This window comes from Herpailurus yagouaroundi, unplaced genomic scaffold (assembly GCF_014898765.1).
Source record: "Herpailurus yagouaroundi ecotype Mexico unplaced genomic scaffold, PumYag 196, whole genome shotgun sequence".
Classification (NCBI taxonomy): domain Eukaryota; kingdom Metazoa; phylum Chordata; class Mammalia; order Carnivora; family Felidae; genus Herpailurus; species Herpailurus yagouaroundi.
Window position 1 is genome coordinate 162,584 of NW_024412427.1, and position 18,995 is coordinate 181,578.

The window sequence follows — 18,995 nt, forward strand, 5'->3', positions numbered from 1 at the left end:
CCCTGTCCTGGAGTATCACATGGCAATTTGCGTTTTCGTGAATCAGGGGCCAGTGGATCCAAGGAGTTTTCTCCTAATCCGCTCATTGTGACTATACATCAGCAACTAAGAAAGAATGATGGTAAGATGAAAACATTGTAAAATACCCATGTTGTATGCTTGAATGGTTGAATCTTATAATTCAGAACTACTTTCCCTAAATGGTTAGGTAAGTCTTAACATTCTTAATTATAAATGAGTACCCTGAAGACAACGTCAAAAGTTCATATTCTAGTTTAATTCTGCAGAATGTCAAACCCCAAGACTAAAATGTTTCTCAAGTCCCACTAAAAATGTGTATGTTGAATACTCTGAATACTTCAAAGGATGAGGAAGGCATCTTCTTCATATTTAATAACAAGAAAACGAGACCATCAACTTTTTCCAAGTGATAAAATCCTGGGGTGCCTGGCTGGCTCAGTCGGTAGAGCATGCAACTCTTGATCTTGGGGTCCCAAGTTCAAGCTCCACCTTAGGTGTGAAGATTACTTAAAAATAAAATCTCAAAAAAAAAAAAAAATCCTAGGGGTGCCTGGGTGGCTCACTCGGTTGAGAATCAGACTCCTGATTTTGGCTCAGGTCATGATCCCAGGGTCGTGGGATGGAGCCCCATCCATTTTGTGCTCTGCTCTGAGCGTGGAGCCTGCTCAAGATTCATTCATTCATTTATTCATTCATTCATTCTCTCTCAAATAAAAAAAAAATGGAAAGTAAGAAAAAAAATCCTGAGTTTTATTTATACCCAACTAAGGACAAATTAGAGATTATCCTGTCACTTGGTAAGGAGTCTTCAAATGATACATGTCTACATTTTTTTTCAGGCTATTTTCAAAGTAGCACATTGCTTTCCTTTAAACTATTTCATTAATGTTTATTACCCACTGTGTTTTTCTTCTATGAGTTCAAAACTAATCTTAGAGCATGTAAATAATCTGTAAGCCCCACTACATGAGGCCTGGAGAGTAGATGCACAATGAAAAGGGGGGGGAGGATTTTCATGGTATCTAAATAGCAACAATCATTTTAGTAACGACTGATGGAAATATAATGTTTTGGTTAAGGTTTCAATGATGAAAATAACGAAGGGTGTTTCTTTATTTTCTTTTTTTTTTTTAATGTTTACTTTTGAGAGAGAGAGAGAACGCGCATGCGCAAGTGGGGGGGGCACAGAATCTGAAGCAGGTTTCAGTCTCTGAGCTGTCAGCACAGAGCCCGATGTGGGGCTCGAATCCATGAACCGCAAGATCATGACCTGAGCCGAAGTCAGACGCTTACCCGACTGAGCCACCCAGGCACCCCACCCCACGTAGGGTGTTTCTTGTTGAAACAGTAACAGTGTTTTAACAGTCAGCAGCTCATAATTTTAAGACCTCTACTAAACCTTCAAGTACAAAGAATTTTATTTGTCCTAAATTCTTATTTAGGAAGACAATCCTTGTTCTAAAGAATTCCAAGTCAATCAAGAAGTTCGAATTTTCCAAACTTTTTCTCAGTATGTTAAAACGCATCTTGCATTCCATCTAGATTTTTAGACATATACTGAAGGACATAAATTTCCACTAGGTGGCACAATACTACAGAGAGAGAGGAGACAAAAATGCAAAATTTCATACAGGATGCTAATGAAACTTAAAAAGCATAGTTTTTAAAAAATCAAAACCACATAATCACTAACCAAGAGTTCTAGATTATGACATCACCTGTACAGATACTGTAGGTATGAATTAAATACCAATAAAATTCATTCTACCTACAAGTTTGGTAGTAAAATGCAAAATGAAAGCTGAAAGGCAGAGAGAGGTTTCCAAGAGTCTTTTTCTCCTCACAACATTAAGCTAAAGTAAAGGAGAGTAAAGTGCTTAAAATGCCTTTTTGTTTTTTTAACAATTTTTTAATGTTTACTTATTTTGGGGCAAGACAGAGAAACAGAGCATGAGCAGGGGAGGGACAGAGAGAGGGGGAGACACAGAATCCGAAGCAGCCTCCAGGCTCTGAGCTGTCAGCACCGAGCCTGACGTGGGGCTCGAATTCACGAACTGCAAGATCATGACCTGACCCGAAGTCGGACGCTTAATCAACTGAGCCACCCAGGTGCCCCAGAACTTAAAATATCTTTGATTACTAGTGGCTTAATATTATGGTTTTAAAGCATACCCAGATCTCACAATGCCAGAAAAAATGTATTCTTCAAAAATGACAATGTAATAAGAGTCTATAAATATTCCAGATTAAAGAAAACTAAAGAGAAATGGCAAATATGATGTATGATCCCATACTGGATTCTGTCCTATAGAGGGGAGATGCTATAAAGCACATTATGGGATCGACTGACAAATCTAAAATATGGAGGACAGGATTATTTTATCAACGTTAAATTTACTGAAGTTGAGTTCTGTACATATTTAAGAAGCTATCCTTATTCTTTTTTTTTTTTTTATAATGTTTATTTAATTCTGAGAGAGAGAGAGACAGACAGACAGACACACACAGAATGCGGGGGATGGTGGTGGGCGTTAGAGAGGGAAAGGCACAGAATGTGAAGCAGGCTCCAGGCTCTGAGCTGTCAGCAGAGAGCTCCATGCGGGGCTTGAACCCACCAGCGGTGAGATCGTGACCTGAGTCAAAGTCGACCACTTAACTGATTGAGCCACCCAGACGCCCTAGAAGCTATCCTTATTCTTAACATTTACAGCAAATGGGTCATTATGTATGTAAATGACCCTCCAATGGTAGAGGCCATTTTAGGTGAGAAAAGGAACAGGAGAAGCAAAGGAGAGGGAGAAAGGAAGGTAGCAAAATACTGGCACTGGATAAAACCTGGTAGAAGAGAAACTTTTAAATTCTCTAAATTCTATTCTTTTTCCTGCAACTTTGATTTTAGTTTAAAATTATTCCCAAATAAAAATATTTTTAAAGCATGTTCAGTTATTTCCAATTTTCCTAAAACAGTCCTTAAGTACAGAAAAATAGTTTTAGCTATGTCTCAATACACAAATTTTGTATTTGTTTCACTCACAAAGTTATTTTTAAATTGAGTGGCCAACTATTCAGTGAATAATAACATTTTTATTTTTTTAATGTTTGTTTACTTTTGAGAGAGAGAGAGAGAGCGAGCGCACACAAGTGGGGGAGAGGCAGACACAGAATCAGAAGCAGGTTCCAGGCTCTAAGTTGACAGCACAGAGACCGATGCGGGGCTCGAACCCATGAACCATGAGATCATGACCTAAGCCAAAGTCAGATGCTCATCCAACTGAGCAACCCAGGCGCCTAAGTAATAACATTATGTTAAAAATATACTCTAACAATAGCCAAAGTAAGGAAAGAGCCCAAATGTCCATCGATGGATGAACAGATAAAGATGTGGTCTGTATATACAATGGAGTATTACTCGGCAATCAAAAAGAATGAAATCTTGCCATTTGCAACTACATGGAAGGAACTAGAGGGTATTATGCTAAGCAAAATTAATCAGAGAAAGACAAATATCGTATGACTTCACTCGTATGAGGAATTTAAGATACAAAACAGATGATCATAAGGGAAGGGAAGCAAAAATAATATAAAAATGGAGGGGGACAAAACATAAAAGACTCAAATACAGAGAACAAACAGGGATTGTGGGAGGGGGATTGGGCTAAATGGGCATTAAAGAATCTACTCCTGAAATCATTGTTGCACTATATGCTAACTTGGATGTAAATTAAAAATAAATTTAAAATAAATACAATAGGAAAAAATATGTATATGTAAAATCTATTTCCAGAGCACCAGGGTGGCTCAGTCAGTTGAGCATATGACTCTTGATTTTGGCTCAGGTCATGATCCTAGGGCTGCGATCGAGCCCTGGGTTAGGATCTATGATAAATGTGGAGCCTGCTTAAGATTTCTTTCTCTCTCTCTCTCTCTGTCCCTCAGCCCCCTCTCTCCTCAGCTCACTCGCTTGCTCTCAAATAAAATTTAAAAAATTAAAATACTTGTATAAATATATGTATGTTATATATACATATGCATTATATAATATACATAAAATCTATTCCACATTCTGGATATTATTTCCTTACTTTGATGTTAAACATAAACTGAATACCCAAAATTCAATGGCAAACTATTTAGTGAATAAATAGTATTTTTTCATTTGAAAGACATAGTTTATTCTATATTTTCAGTATTATTTCACCCTTCTTTGCTGTTAAGCTGAATCTCCAGTAGAGTGTAAGGTGCCTAGCATGTAATAGGTGCTGAGCTAATATTGCATGAACAGAACACTCAACAAGTCATACTTTAGAATTCCCTTCATTCTAATCTACATAAAAGTTAAAACTTTTTTAAAGTTTATTTATTTATTTTGAGAGAAAGAGTGTGCATGCGGGGGGGAGGGGGGGAGCGGTGGATGTGGTGGAAGGGGAGAGCAGGGGAGGGGCAGAAAGAGGGAGAGACAGAGTATCCCAAGCAAGCTCCATGCTATCAGCGTGGAGCCCACAAACCTTGAGACCATGACCTGAGCCAAATCAAGAGTCAGTTGCTTAACCGAATGAATCAACCAGGTGCCCCAAAGTTAAAACTTTTTAAAATTTTCACTTCTACATTTGATATAGGATGTCACCAAAATGAGTTTTAAAGGCATAGATTGTATCAAGAGAATCAAAACCATGACAATCTCTTAGTATGGAAGAAATCAATAATAATTATATTCAGTCTAAACAGGAAATGCACCCAAGTCATTCACATTAAGCCAATTTTTATGTGCACTGGGAGAAACATAAATATATCTACATGTGTCCATGTATACAGACGTGGCTCTTTCTCTTCATGTGGCATAACAAGCTATAATGTGCATGACTGTCTAGTCTATGTGTCACCAAATTTACTCTTTCACAGAATCCACTGACCTCTAAATAACAAAGGCAATTATCCAGCAATGTACTAACGCTAAATTCTAATGTAAAAACCATGAAGGTTTCATTATTTAAGATATAAAATATTTCTCTCTCTCTCTCTCTCTTTTTTTTTTTTTTTTTTTTTTAAGAAAAGATTTGCCAATTTCTACTGCATGATACCTAGGGGCGTCTGGGTAGCTCAGTGAGTTAAGCGACTGACTCTTGATTTGGGCCCAGGTCATGATCTCCCAGTTTGTGAGTTTGAGCCCCGAGCTGGGCTCTAGGCTGACAGTGTGGAGCCTGCTTGGGATTCTCTCCCCCCACCCCACCCCATGCATGCATGCATGGGCCGTGCACTTGTTCTGTCTCTCAAAATAAATAAATAAACTTAAAAAAAAAAAGGCTTTGAAGTGTATGGGTGGCTCTGTCAGTTAAGCATTGGACTCTTGATCTTGGCTCAGGTCACGATCTCACAGTTTATGAGTTTGAGCCCCACAGTGGGCTCCACACTGACAGCACAGAAACTGCTTGGGATTCTCTCCCTCCCTCTCTCTCTGTCCCTCCACCGCTTGTGCATGCTCGTGCTTTCTCAAAATAAATAAAAACTTTAAAAGGGGGGGGGGGGGATTGGAAACCAATTTCACAATAAACTTAATATATTGAAAAAAAGGGGGGGGAGATTTTTATTGCACAGTACGTTAAAAAAAAAAAAAAGACCACATGATTTCCAAGAGTGAATGATATGTAAAAATAACAAAAAAATATATCAGCAAATATATCTCCTAAATTTCATTATGACCAAGAAAATGCTCAATATGAAAAATAACTATTTCTGCTTAAAAAATAATACTTTTCAGCATATACAACAGCTAATACAATTATTCCTGAGCACAAATGACTGTGACAAATACTCTATGTATAGTTTTGTTTATTTGGTATTAATCTTCGTTACAAACATAAAAATTGTCAATAGCATTGTTTTACTTGCCAAGTCTGCTGCCCGCTTCTCGCTGGCAAAGATGGACTCAAAACTATCTGTCTGAGGGGATATATTATCTATTTTGGTAAATTACTCTTTCTAAGGTACGAGAGGTCAATGTTTAGTGTACACATCCTAAATTTAAATCATTTTCAGTCAGTAGTCAAGAACCAAGGTGGGAGGAGAGAAGACATTACATACTAGGCCCATGAATAATTTTCCCCCCAAAAAACTAAAAGTTAAGAAACATAAATCAGTAACTGTATAGCTTACATTTTTACATCTTAAATTATTACCCATCTAGGTTAGAGGATATGCGGAGTTGGTAAAATCAACATTCAAAGGGGAAATAATACAGCACAAGAGCCCCAAAGTATCTTTGATAAGAACAGTCTATGAATACTGAGCCCCTTCTAAATTCTGACTCCCTACAATTAAAGATCATCTACACAGCTGAGTAGAAAATTAAGACACAATATATACCTGCCCAAGTAACTCTTGAAATCCCCTCATAAATCCAATAATGACTTGCACAGATATACTTTGAAGTTGCTCATGAAGAGATGTCCTCCGACTGATTATTAAGCTGGAGGTCCACCTCAACCACACTTCCAGGCAGAATGCAATCCAATCAAAGAAGCTTTTCTAAGCCCCTGACACCATAGTATCTAAAAGGACTACAGTGGAGAACTTTTCATTGAATCAGAATTCAAAGGCCCAAAACGTATTCAGTCTTTCAATGTGAACACAACCATCTGGATCCTTGAGCCATTTTTACAATATTTTTTTAAATTAAAAAAAAAAAAAAAAAAAAAGAATTTTACTTGTCACTCAAAAGTCACGATAATGTTGGGTGTATGACTGAGCAGCATCAACTAGCTTTCCTTTTGGTTATTTGACAGTTAAGACGAGAGAAAAATCTTGATTGTGTACAACTAGCCAGATGCACAAGGATACAGGAAGTATTCCTGTCCAAAAGGAAAAGATACCAATCAACAGTGCTAACGCCCATTAGGTAAGCCACAAGTTGGGGGGGGGGGGGTGCGGGGGAGGAGGGTCTAAGAAAAACCACGCCAAAATGGGATGACATGTTACCCAGTAAATCTCAAATGGCACAAAAACCAACGAAAATATTTCAGTTTTCCTAAGTTAATATGGGAAAAGGAAGGGGATAACTTCTGTGGCAGTACAGTGCTGAGCATATCGCATATTCTGCATAATCTCTCACCATGACTCTCGAAGATATGTATTATTATTCCCATTTTATAGATAAGTACACAACTAAATAACTTTCCAAAGATCACACACAGATACTGGATGGCATAACTAGGACTCAGACCAACAAATCTGTATCATATGTTCCTTGGGCATTTTATCCCTCACTGAAATAAACTTTTTTTTTGAATCACACCATCTCCAACCGGTTACCCAGAAAACTTCTTAGCTCATCAGTAAGAACACTGAGACGTTGTATATTCAGGGTCTGTGGGTATGCTGGATCAGGGGCAGAGGCAAGGAGCCACTCCAACTCAACAGGTACTAATGCTGTTACTCCTCTCAAGTCCCCAAAACTAACCACTGGTCTACAAGTCACCAGATAAATGGCCCTCTGGGGGTGGTCTAATATTAACCATAACCCTTACTTCCACTTGAAATCAACTGTCTCGGCTTAAACAGAAAGAAGAAAACTTGAGATCAGAAAAGCATGAACTATACCCTAAAATAGCCTGTCAAATATTTTTATTCTTGGCTTTTCTAAGGTTAAATGCTGGGGCCAAAAACTTTTGACTATCCCACCAGTAATTCAGTTTATTCATCAGGCCTGTTTGGCTGACTTATACAAGGTATGATTAAATACACTTGGTAATTAGGGAGTGTTTCTGGGTGTCTCCTGAGAATCACAGTAACTTGAGGAAAATTTTCCAACAACAACTATAGATTTGGAATGATTTACTGAAAACCACTTGAAGCTGTATGTAAAAGCAGAGACTGCTCAATCCAATTAGGGGGAAAAAATTGCTCTTGGGAAAAATTATGAGACATTCTAAACATATAAATATATATAAATATATATATAAATCACTACCCAAAACTAAAAGCTCCAAATTGACACTCTTACTTGAGACAATTTAGTACATAGTCACCACTAGTTAAAGCTTTAATCCTACAAAATTGTATTTTCTAAAATATCAAGTTAAAGGTTTTATTTCAATCTATGGTGTGGCTCCAAAAGAACCAGCACCACAGAGGAAAGGACTGAAGGAAAGAGAACCTGTGTGTGTTTAAGAGACCATGGGGGAGGGGGTGGGAGTGTCATAAACATGGAACCACTATGAAAGCTTCCTCATCAACTGGATGCCTCTTCCAGTGAGTACCTCCTACTTTTATATTTTAATTCAACCGTGGCAAAGAGGACAAGAGCTGAAAGGAGATAAGGAGAGAAAAGAGAGGGAAAGTTTCAATTAAACTTAACTGGCAATGTCCTTTTGTTTTGTTGCTGATAACCTGTTATGTTTATTTAGTGGGATCAAGAAAAAACTACCTAATGCAATCCATTTTTCAATCTAATTCCGTTTCAGCTCAAACACTTACATGCCCAGAACCACTTCAGGTCCAGGAAATAGAGACGAATGACAGCATACGTTGCGGCAACCCTCAGGCTAGCACAAGAGGAAAGCATAAATGATTGTAACAACACAGTTTGGTAAGTATTAAAATGAAGGCACTGCATAGTGTCAGGGGAACAGAGCTGATAGGAAACCTCAGCCTACAGTTGTTTTTTTAAAAAGAAAAGGCGGGGCGCCTGGGTGGCGCAGTCGGTTAAGCGTCCGACTTCAGCCAGGTCACGATCTTGCGGTCCGTGAGTTCGAGCCCCGCGTCGGGCTCTGGGCTGATGGCTCAGAGCCTGGAGCCTGTTTCTGATTCTGTGTCTCCCTCTCTCTCTGCCCCTCCCCCGTTCATGCTCTGTCTCTCTCTGTCCCAAAAAAACAAATAAACGTTAAAAAATAAATAAAAAAGAAAAAAGAAAAGGCATATAAACAGTGTCCACAGTAAACTACCTTGGTGAGGACATATGACAGAAAGGGTATGCTCTCGGGTTCTGGTCATTCTTCTCCTGTCTTTAGTTCATCCTGCCAGCTAACTTGAAAGGGGGCTGGCAGAGAACCATAGAGTAAAACATCTTACTTTTAATATACAAATTAAGCTGAAAAGCATCCAAGTGTAAGTCGACAGCTATTTTATCCACAGGTTTCACTCTCTCTTCTCCCTTTGTACGTCCTGCCTTTTCATTCTCAATCCACAGGCTGAGCCCAAAGCCCCTTCACATTTATGTTCCAGTTTAAACCTGATGAAGTTGAATTCAAACACAAACTCTCCAGAGGCTCTGCTACCAGAGCTGGGCATACCAATTAGCCAAAGCAGGTGTTAGTTGCAACTGGAAGCTTGTTGCCAAGAGACTTCTCAACCTCCACAGAAGCAAAGGAGTTGAAGTTCACCAATATACACTGTGCAGAGGGAGTTAAGCACGCCAATTCCATCTAAATCAAATTACTCTCTCCTGACAGCGCACTAACTACCTGGATAATTCTTTAGTTATTTTAAAGGTAACACTGACCCTACAATTTAATGCACTGAATCTCTCAGATCTAACCTGAGCGGCATAAACCTGATTTCAGCTTCACTCTGAAAAACATACTGCCATACTTCTTCAGCACACCCCCACCCCCACCCCCAGCAGCAGCTCCCAAATGACCTATGCTGAGAGGTTCTGACAAAGGATGATCGCTGAAATAGTTCCTGTTTTGCTTTTAAGTCATTCATTTCTTTTTAAATCTTCCCTTTCATCTCTTTTCTATCTAGAATACTCCTACTCATCCATCCTTCAAGATCAAGTTCAACTGTCGCCTCTAGGGAAACCATTCAATTTCTCCCAATTAGACGAAGTTTTCCCTTCCTTATCCTGATGCACTTTTCATACTTTTACTACACTGTTTTACACACTGCATTCTATTCCTGTTCACTTTTTTGTCTCCACTTTCTACACGGCAAGCTCGAAACCATTACAAAAACTTATAGGAGGGGCGCCTGGCTGGTTCAGTCTGTAGAGCATGTGACTCCTGATCTCAGGGTCATGAGTCTGAGCCCCACATTGATTGTAGAGATTACTTAAAACTTTTTTTTATAGATAAACTTAAAAAGAGAGAGAGAGAGAGAGAAAAAAAAACCTTGTACAAGACTCTTATTACAAACCCCTTCCTCTTTCTTTTTTTACTGCTCCTACCCACCATTCCCCTGGTTCTTCATCCAACTCCTGCTCTTTTCTTTGCCATCCCCTCAGTGGCACTTCTGACCAACTCTACAGTCTTCCTTAAAATACAGAGAGTATGTAAGGGGGGCTAGAGGGATAGTAAAAACTCTGTGGAACATTTTTGCTTCTTTTTGACATGTCATTTTTCACTTGGGTATTCCCACTCCAACAAATATAGTGGCTCCAAGCTGCCTATTGAAATAAAACTCAAGGGTATGAATCCTTCAGCTGATTTACTATGACACAATGAAAAGACAACGGAGCTTTGTTGGAATCAAACTTGAGAGCTGAATCTCAATTTTACTAAAAGATAAACTTTCATCTCCTTTAAAGAGTCTATCACCTGTTAACTCTGAGGAGAATCACACCTCACATATTCATATGTTTGATGTGAGCATGAAAAACAATACAAAGCAAGCAAGGGACAAAGGGAATAAGGCGATCCTTCAATACCAAAAACAAAGATGTATGTTCAGCGACAGGAATTCTGTTCTCCAGTGAAAGACAAATAGTTACAAATAGCCCATATGACAACAAATTAAAAGGTTTCAGACAAATAACAAATTAGCCAGAACTATTCAGGTTATCCTCAACTTACAGATTCACAACATTCTCCCACTAGTGTGAGTGGGAAGAAACAGGAAAACAGAGCTACTGTCAGAGATATCTCTGTGTTCCTAAGATTCAAAAGCATAAGAATACACAGACATCTTTTAGAAGATTCTGCAGAGGATATCCACCTGCAAAGGTATTGGGTAAAACACACAGTGGTGGTTCTTTATGATCCTGTTTTACTTCTGGATCTGTGGTTTAATTTTTCCTTGACAGACGTAAATATCTCTACATCAAAACTATTTAGGGGGCGCCTGGATGGCGCAGTCGGTTAAGCGTCCGACTCCAGCCAGGTCACGATCTCGCGGTCCGGGAGTTCGAGCCCCGCGTCAGGCTCTGGGCTGATGGCTCAGAGCCTGGAGCCTGCTTCTGATTCTGTGTCTCCCTCTCTCTCTGCCCCTCGCCCGTTCATGCTCTGTCTCTCTCTGTCCCAAAAATAAATTTAAAAAAACGTTGAAAAAAAAATTTTTAAAAAAAAAAAAAAAAACTATTTAGGGGCACACCTGGGTGGCTGAGTTGGTTAAGCGTCCGACGTCGGTTCGGGTCATGGTATCGCGGTTTGTGAGTTCGAGCCCCGCGTCGGGCTCTGTGCTGACAGCTTGGAGCCTGGAGCCTGCTTCGAATTCTGGTGTCTCCCTCTCTCTCTGCCCCTCCCCTGCTCATACTCTGTCTCTGTCTCTCAAAAATAAATAAATGTTTAAAAAAAAAAAAAAACTATTTATACCTAAGGTTCTCTCTTGGCATATAATGAAATATAAGCTGCAAAGAAAGAGAGGACAAGAGAGAAACTAAGTTTTTAGCCCCCTTGAGGTAAATGTTAGTAAAAAGCACCTGGATTAAGATAAGCAGTGATGAGTTAGAAGGGCATTTGCAGAAAGCAGAAATAAAATCTGATATAAATTCAATTAATAAGCAATAAAGATGTAAAAATGATCATGTGCCCGTTTTCTCCTAACCCATTATATCTGCTTCAGAGAAGAAAAAAGAGATATAGGAGAAATTTTAAAACTTAAGAGCAGACATTAGCCACCGAGTAACCAAAGCTGCTACAGGAAATGGCAGTAAGCAAGCAATGAAAGCAAGCAACAGGGAATGCTAACTGTAGGTCAGTGGACAATCCGGATACTCCCAAACTGCAGTACCTGCGGAATGAAAAACTGAAAGTAACAAGACCCTCCCCCTACAGTACTGAAGTTAGCCCTGGACACCAATATCAAAAACATAAAATAGCTACAGAGGGTTTACCTGTGACACTGGCATAATAAAAATTAACAATATGGAACTTGGATTAATTTTTCAAAGAAAAATACTGATGGTGGAAAAGAGAGATGTATCAAGGCTAAAACCCATCTTAACTAGATTTCCTTCTTTAAAAGCAAAGACACTGGAGGGGTGCCTGGCTGGCTCAGTCTGTGGAGCATACAACTCTTGATCTCAGGGTTGTTAAGTTTGAGCCCCACACTGGGTACAGAGATCACTTAAAAATAAAAAATACATCTTTAATAAAGCCAAGATATTGGAGCAGATGTTCTCGAATGCTAGTGACACAACATGGCAAGTCTGACTCATGAGACTTCCTGAATGGGGCATCATCTTTACTGCAGATTAGTCTGTGACTCAGTCCTTGTTTGCTGCTTCTGTTGTCTTTTTTCTTTTTCTGACCTCACAGCGTACTACCTTTCAGCAATTATAATTCTACTCCTAGCCTAAATAACTTTAAATTCAAAAAAGTCCTTTTTAAAGGACTATACCTGTTCAAGGTGGGGTAACACTGGTACAATTGTTTAAAAAGTATCAAAGTCTAAATTGAACAATACCCTCATACTGCCTCCTTAAATAAACCCCCTTCAAAATACAGCTAATATATATAGTAACACTATGTGAAGCTAAAATCTGTGCCTCTAGGTCATGATTGTTCCAGAAAATTTGTTCCAGAAATTTGCAGCAAGAAAGAATATAAAATACTGAGGAACAGAAAAAAAAGAGCATCATTCAAATAATTTAAATAAAACATAGCTTGCTTTTTATTCACTGCTGTTCAAAGGTCAGTTTTATGACTCACGACTTTAAAGAGCTTCTTTCTGTATTTCACAAAACCAGCCTACACGTGTCTATTAAATGAAGACTGGGGGCGCCTCATTACTGCTGAAGAACACTGGAGGCAAAAATTTAATTATGAACTCTTGTAAAACCATGCATACCTCTATACTGGCTAAAACCAACCACCCAGCAAGCATCTTAACTGGTCACTAAGCACTAGGGATGTAACAGACACCAAGAGGACTGGGGCTAACACTGCCCTAGGAAAGTTAAAAAGACTAGCTCCTAAGAATTCTCATCACAAGGAGAATTTTTCCTTCTTTTCTTTTTACTGTTTCTATAGAACATGGCTATTAGAACCTATCGTAACGATTTCACAGTACACGTAAATCAAACCATCAAGCTGTATACCATAAATTTACACAGTAATGTATGTCAATTATTTCTCAATAAAACTAGAGGACAAAAATTTTAAGTGATCACTCTCCAACATATTGGATGTTGTCCACTTACACAAAGGAGTTTTCGTTCCCTATGCCATGTGCTTGGGATAAACTGTTGATCAAAACAGACAAGGTTTGGGGCACCTGGGTGGCTCAGCTGGCTGAGCATCCGACTGTTGACTTTGGCTCAGGTCATGACCCCAGGGCCGTGGGGTGGAGCCCTGCATCAGGCTCCACGCTGAGTGTGGAGCATTCTAAAAATTCTCTCTTTCCTTCTGCCCCTCTCCCTTACTCACATGCTCCATTTCTCTCTAAAATAAAACAATAAGGGGCGCTTGGGTGGCGCAGTCAGTTAAGCGTCCGACTTCAGCCAGGTGACGATCTCGCGGTCCGGGAGTTCGAGCCCCGCGTCAGGCTCTGGGCTGATGGCTCAGAGCCTGGAGCCTGTTTCCGATTCTGTGTCTCCCTCTCTCTCTCTCTGCCCCTCCCCCGTTCATGCTCTGTCTCTCTCTGTCCCAAAAATAAATAAACGTTGAAAAAAAAAATTAAAAAAAATAAAAATAAAACAATAAAATAAAATAAAGACAAGTTTTTTGCCTTTAACACGCTAATGACCCAGTGTCCAAAACTAACAAAATAGTAAGTAGAGTATCCCAAAATGTATTATGTACTATGAAAGGTCTCTGCTGGCAAATTAAGGCTGACCTGTTAATTCAAAAGCAGGAACACTGTGTATCAGACATAGCACTCAATGTTATACAACTGTTCAAAGTCCTAACCTTTGCAGTCAATCTGGTTCTAACTACTAAAAGTAAGATTCAGGGTAATGACCTGTGTGTGTCCTTGAAAATGGCCAAATTTTACCATTAGCTCAGGATCCCTTCCTGTTTAAGTAGGTCATCAGAACAGAGACAACCACAGCAGGAATTGGACGTGCTTCAAAGCAACAAATATATACAGCAGAGTGAAAGTAAGTCAAATGCCTCTAGAGCTCCAACCAAATACTACATCAGTGATTCTCAACTTTTGTGATATTAGGATTCCTTTACACCTTAAAAACTGGGAATGCCAAAGCTTTTTTGTTATGTTGGTTGTATCTATTAATATCTACCATATTCAAAATTAAAACTTACAAACATTTGAAATATTAATTCATTTCAAAACAAACCCATTACGTGTTAACAATTTCATAAACATGGGGCGCCTGGTGACTGAGTCAGTTGAGCATCCGGCTCTTGATTTTGGCTCAGGTCGTGATCTCTCAGTCTGTGAGTTCGAGCCCCGCGTCAGGCTCTGTGCTGGCAGTGTGCAGCCTGCTTGGACTTCTCTCTAGAGAGAGAACCCTTCCCCCACTCTCCCTCTCCCTCCCTCCCTCCCCCCGCCCTCATTTAAAATAAATGAGTAAACTTTAAAAAACAAAAATTCAGGGGCACCTGGGTGGGCTCAGTTGGGTAAGCATCTGACTTTGGCTCAGGTCATGATCTCCCATTTCATGAGTTTGAACCCCACATCGGGCCCTGTGCTGACAGCTCAAAGCCTGAAGTCCGATTCAGATTCTTTGTCTCCCTCTCTCTCTGCACTTCCCCCCACTTGCTCACTCGCTCTCTCTCAAAAATAAATAAACATTAAAAAAAATTTATAAATAATTTTTATGAAAAATAAATCTTCTGAAACAAAACCATCAGTGAGAGAGGTGGTACTGTTTCTACATGTTTACAACTCTTATGTCTGACTCAAAGAAGATAACTGGATTCACTTACCTACTTCTCCATTCAACATGCTGCAATGTTCATCTGACTAAAACATATGAAGGAAATCCAGCCTCAGAGACATGTACTCATGTTAAAAAAAGGACTATCTCAAAAGCCTTTTGCAAATTATTGTAGATAATAATTGGTATTATGCTAAAACTCGACAAGTACTTTCTTAAAGGCTAGTTGCAGAGTGAAATCTGAAACCATTCTGACCACTTTTCATGCTGTTACATTAAAATATACTCCCCTAGCTTGCACTCTGAACAAATCTTTTACCCAGGCATGATTTTGTAACATCAAACATCGTCATTTTAACAATTTCAGTTCACTGATCAAGGATATTTTCAAATAGTGGTATTTCATGATACAACATCAAAATCTCCATCATATTAATACCACCACCAGTCTCATCTTGAAAGTCTTTAGTACTGAGAAGCTGTTACACTCATGGTGGCATGTTCAAATTTACCAACATTACAATTTTCACTTGAAAACTCAAATTTTATCACTGTCAACAAATACCATTAGTATTTGCTACCAAATACCATGCTTTCCTTGAAGTAATGGGTTCATCTTGCTCAGTTTCTGAGCAAATACCCAGGCAAATACCACTGCCAAATACCCAGGTTTCAATAACCATAGCTTGTTGACCATTCTTTCATGTAAAAATGGTATTCCATGGAAAAAAAAGTGGCCAGTTCGGTTAACAAACCTACCACACAAGGGTTATTCCTCAAGATAACCATTATACTTTGGTGGGCAAAGTGCTTTCCACATGTTTTCCATTCTCACTAAACAGAATTTTAAAAATACGGTACCCAAGAGTCAAGATTTAATGAAATGAGCAAATTTTGCTGCATCACGCAGGGCAATCCTAAGTGAGAAATGTTTTTTCCCTTTAAGTCAAGTGCATGGCAGTAAAGAATGTAAAGACTGCTAGTACAGTCTGGTAGTGCCACTCCCTTGGTTCAAACTAAGATGTCAGCAGTTCTCTGCACCACTGATTTTGCACCATCGGTGCAAACACCAACAGAATGAAAATGGCAAATAATGGGTTATTATGAAAAGAGTTTTAACTGTGTGGACCCTGTAAAAGTTCTCAGGCGCTCCCCAAAGGAACATGAACCACACTCTGAGAACCACTGTACTAGATTAAGATTGGGATTGAAGGTTTGAAACTGGTACAGCTTCTCAAGATCCTCCATACATTCATTTAATAAACATTTCAGTACCTACTATCTGCAAGTCTGTATAAATAGGCCATGCTGTGAAATCAAAAAGAACTTCCTGACTTCATCAAAATAAAAAGCTTCTGCACTTCAAAGAACAACACAATCAACAAAACTAAAGACAGCCTACTGAATGGGAGAAGATATCTGCAAATGACATATCCAATAAAAGGTTAGTATCCAAATTATATAAAGAACTTACACACAACTCAAAATGAAACATAATACTAATCAATTAAAAATGGGCAGAAGACATTTAGACATATGACTAAAGAAGACATACACATGGCCCACAGATACATGAATAGATGCTCAACATCACTCATCATCAGGGAAATGCACCTCAAACCACAATGAGATATCACCTCACACCTGTCAGAATGGCTAAAATAAAAAACACAAGAAACAACAAGTGTTGGTGAGGATGTGGAGAAAAATTAACCCTGTGCACTACTGATGAGAAGGCAAACTGGTACAGCCACTGTGGAAGACAGTATGGACGTTCCTCAAAAAGTTAAAAATAGAACTACCATATATTCCAGTAATTGTACTACTGAATATTTACCCAAAAAATACAAGAACACTAAATTCAAAGAATTACAAGCACCCCATGTTTACTGCAGCACTATTTATAACAGCCAAATTATGGAAGCAACCCAAATGTCCATCAATAGAAGAACAGATAAAGAAGGTAAAGAAGGTATTATGCTAAGTGAAATAAGTCAGTCAGAGAAAGACAAATACCGTATGTTTTCACTCATATGTAGATCTTGAGAAACTTAACAGAAGATGATGGGGAGGGGAATGGGGAAAAAAAAAGCTACAGAGAGGGAGGGAGGCAAATGATAAGAGACTCTTGGATACTAAGAACAAAATGAGGGTTGATGGGGGTGGGGAGAGGGGAAAGTTGGTGATGGGCAGGGAGGGAAGAGGGAACTTGTTGGGATGAGCACTGGGTGTTGTATGGAAAACAATTTGACAAATTATATATAAAAAAAAGATGTGCTGTGTATGTATATACGCACATGTACACACACACACACACACACACACACACACACACACACAAAGGAATACTATTCAGCCATAAAAAAAATGAAATCTTGCCATTTGCAACAAAAATGCTAAACGAAGTAAGTCAATCAGAAAGACAAATATACCATATGATTTCACTCATATGTGGAATTTAAGAAACAAAACAATGAACAAAGGAAATGACAGAGAGAGAGAGAGAGAGAGAGAGAGAGAGAAACAAACCAAGAAACAGACTCTTAACTACAGAGAACAAACTGATGGTTACCAGAGGGGAGAAGGGGGGGGTGCAATAGGTGAAATAGGTGATGGGAATTAAAGAATATACTTATCATGATCAGCACTAACATACAGAACTATTGAATCACTATATTGTACACCTAAAACCAATATAACACTGTATGTTAACTATACTGAAGTTAAAATAAAAAACTTAAGGGGCACCTGGGTGGCTCAGCTGTTAAGCCTCCAACTTCAGCCCAGGTCATGATCTCGCAGTTCACAAGTTCAAGCCCCACAGTAGCTTCTGTGCTGACAGCTCAGAGCCTGAGGCCTGCTTCAGAATCTGTGTCTCCCTCTCTTTTCGCCCCTCCCCCACTCATATTCTGTCTGTCTCTCTCTCTCTCTCTCTCTCTCAAAAATCAATTAGAATTTAAAAATTAATTAGGGGCGCCTGGGTGGCGCAGTCGGTTAAGCGTCCGACTTCAGCCAGGTCACGATCTCGCGGTCCGGGAGTTCGAGCCCCGCGTCAGGCTCTGGGCTGATGGCTCAGAGCCTGGAGCCTGTTTCCGATTCTGTGTCTCCCTCTCTCCCTGCCCCTCCCCCGTTCATGCTCTGTCTCTCTCTGTCCCAAAAATAAATAAACGTTGAAAAAAAAAATTTTTTTAAATAAAAATTAATTAAATTAAAAAATTAAAATAAATATTTTAAAGAACAGGACTCCAAATATAATAATGACAAAGGATATTATTTATTAATTTTGGAGGACACAAAGATGCTGAAACATAAAAAATATGCCTGTGGACCAAGACAAAGAGCAAATGTACCATAATGAATTGATGACTCCTTAAACCTACTGAATTCAGGACCTGACACTAGCAAAAGCAGTCGGGAAATCCAATCATGCACAAGGTAACAGGACCAAACGCAAGGCTCATAGATAAAATCCAAACCAAAAAATTCCTAAAAGGAAGGTGAAGAAAAGCTGACTGTCAGTAACAATACTGATTATATCAAACTATAACCTGCAGCAGAAGAAAGAGTCACGCATCTCTCCGATACCACAGTAATACTTCAGAATGGAAACCCAGACCTAGACTGAAGGCAGGGTGGAAATGGGAGGTGACAAAAAAAAGAGCTAGGGTGCCAGGCCAGGGAGAAGGGGACACATGGAGGGCACCAAAAGAAAAGGGAAAGCTAAATTTCCTATTTAAGATGCAAATTGTAAAGAAAAATTCCCAAATGTATTTGAAAACTGATCTGAGAAAGATGACCAAGGGGGCACAGGGGTGGCTCATTCGGCTAAGCATATGACTCTTGCTTTCGACTCAGGTCATGATTTCATGGTTCATGGGATCGAGCCCCACGTCAGGCTCTGCCCTGGCAGCGTGGAACCTGCTTAGAATTCTCCTACCCCCCACCCCGGTCCCTCCCCTGCTTGTGCACACTCTCTCTCAAA

General features: G+C 39.3%; 1 protein-coding gene across 12 annotated transcripts in view; it reads right to left on the reverse strand.

Annotated features, from left to right (window-relative positions):
* NCOA3 (nuclear receptor coactivator 3) overlaps window positions 1-18,995 on the reverse strand; it is a 142,411-nt gene that overhangs the window by 31,511 nt on the left and 91,905 nt on the right. For all 12 annotated transcript variants that reach the window (XM_040446830.1, XM_040446829.1, XM_040446826.1 and 9 more), the window contains one exon: window positions 1-105. In XM_040446830.1, coding sequence (XP_040302764.1) covers window positions 1-86 — 86 coding nt within the window. In that variant the 5' untranslated portion in view covers window positions 87-105. The remainder of the gene's footprint in view (window positions 106-18,995) is intronic.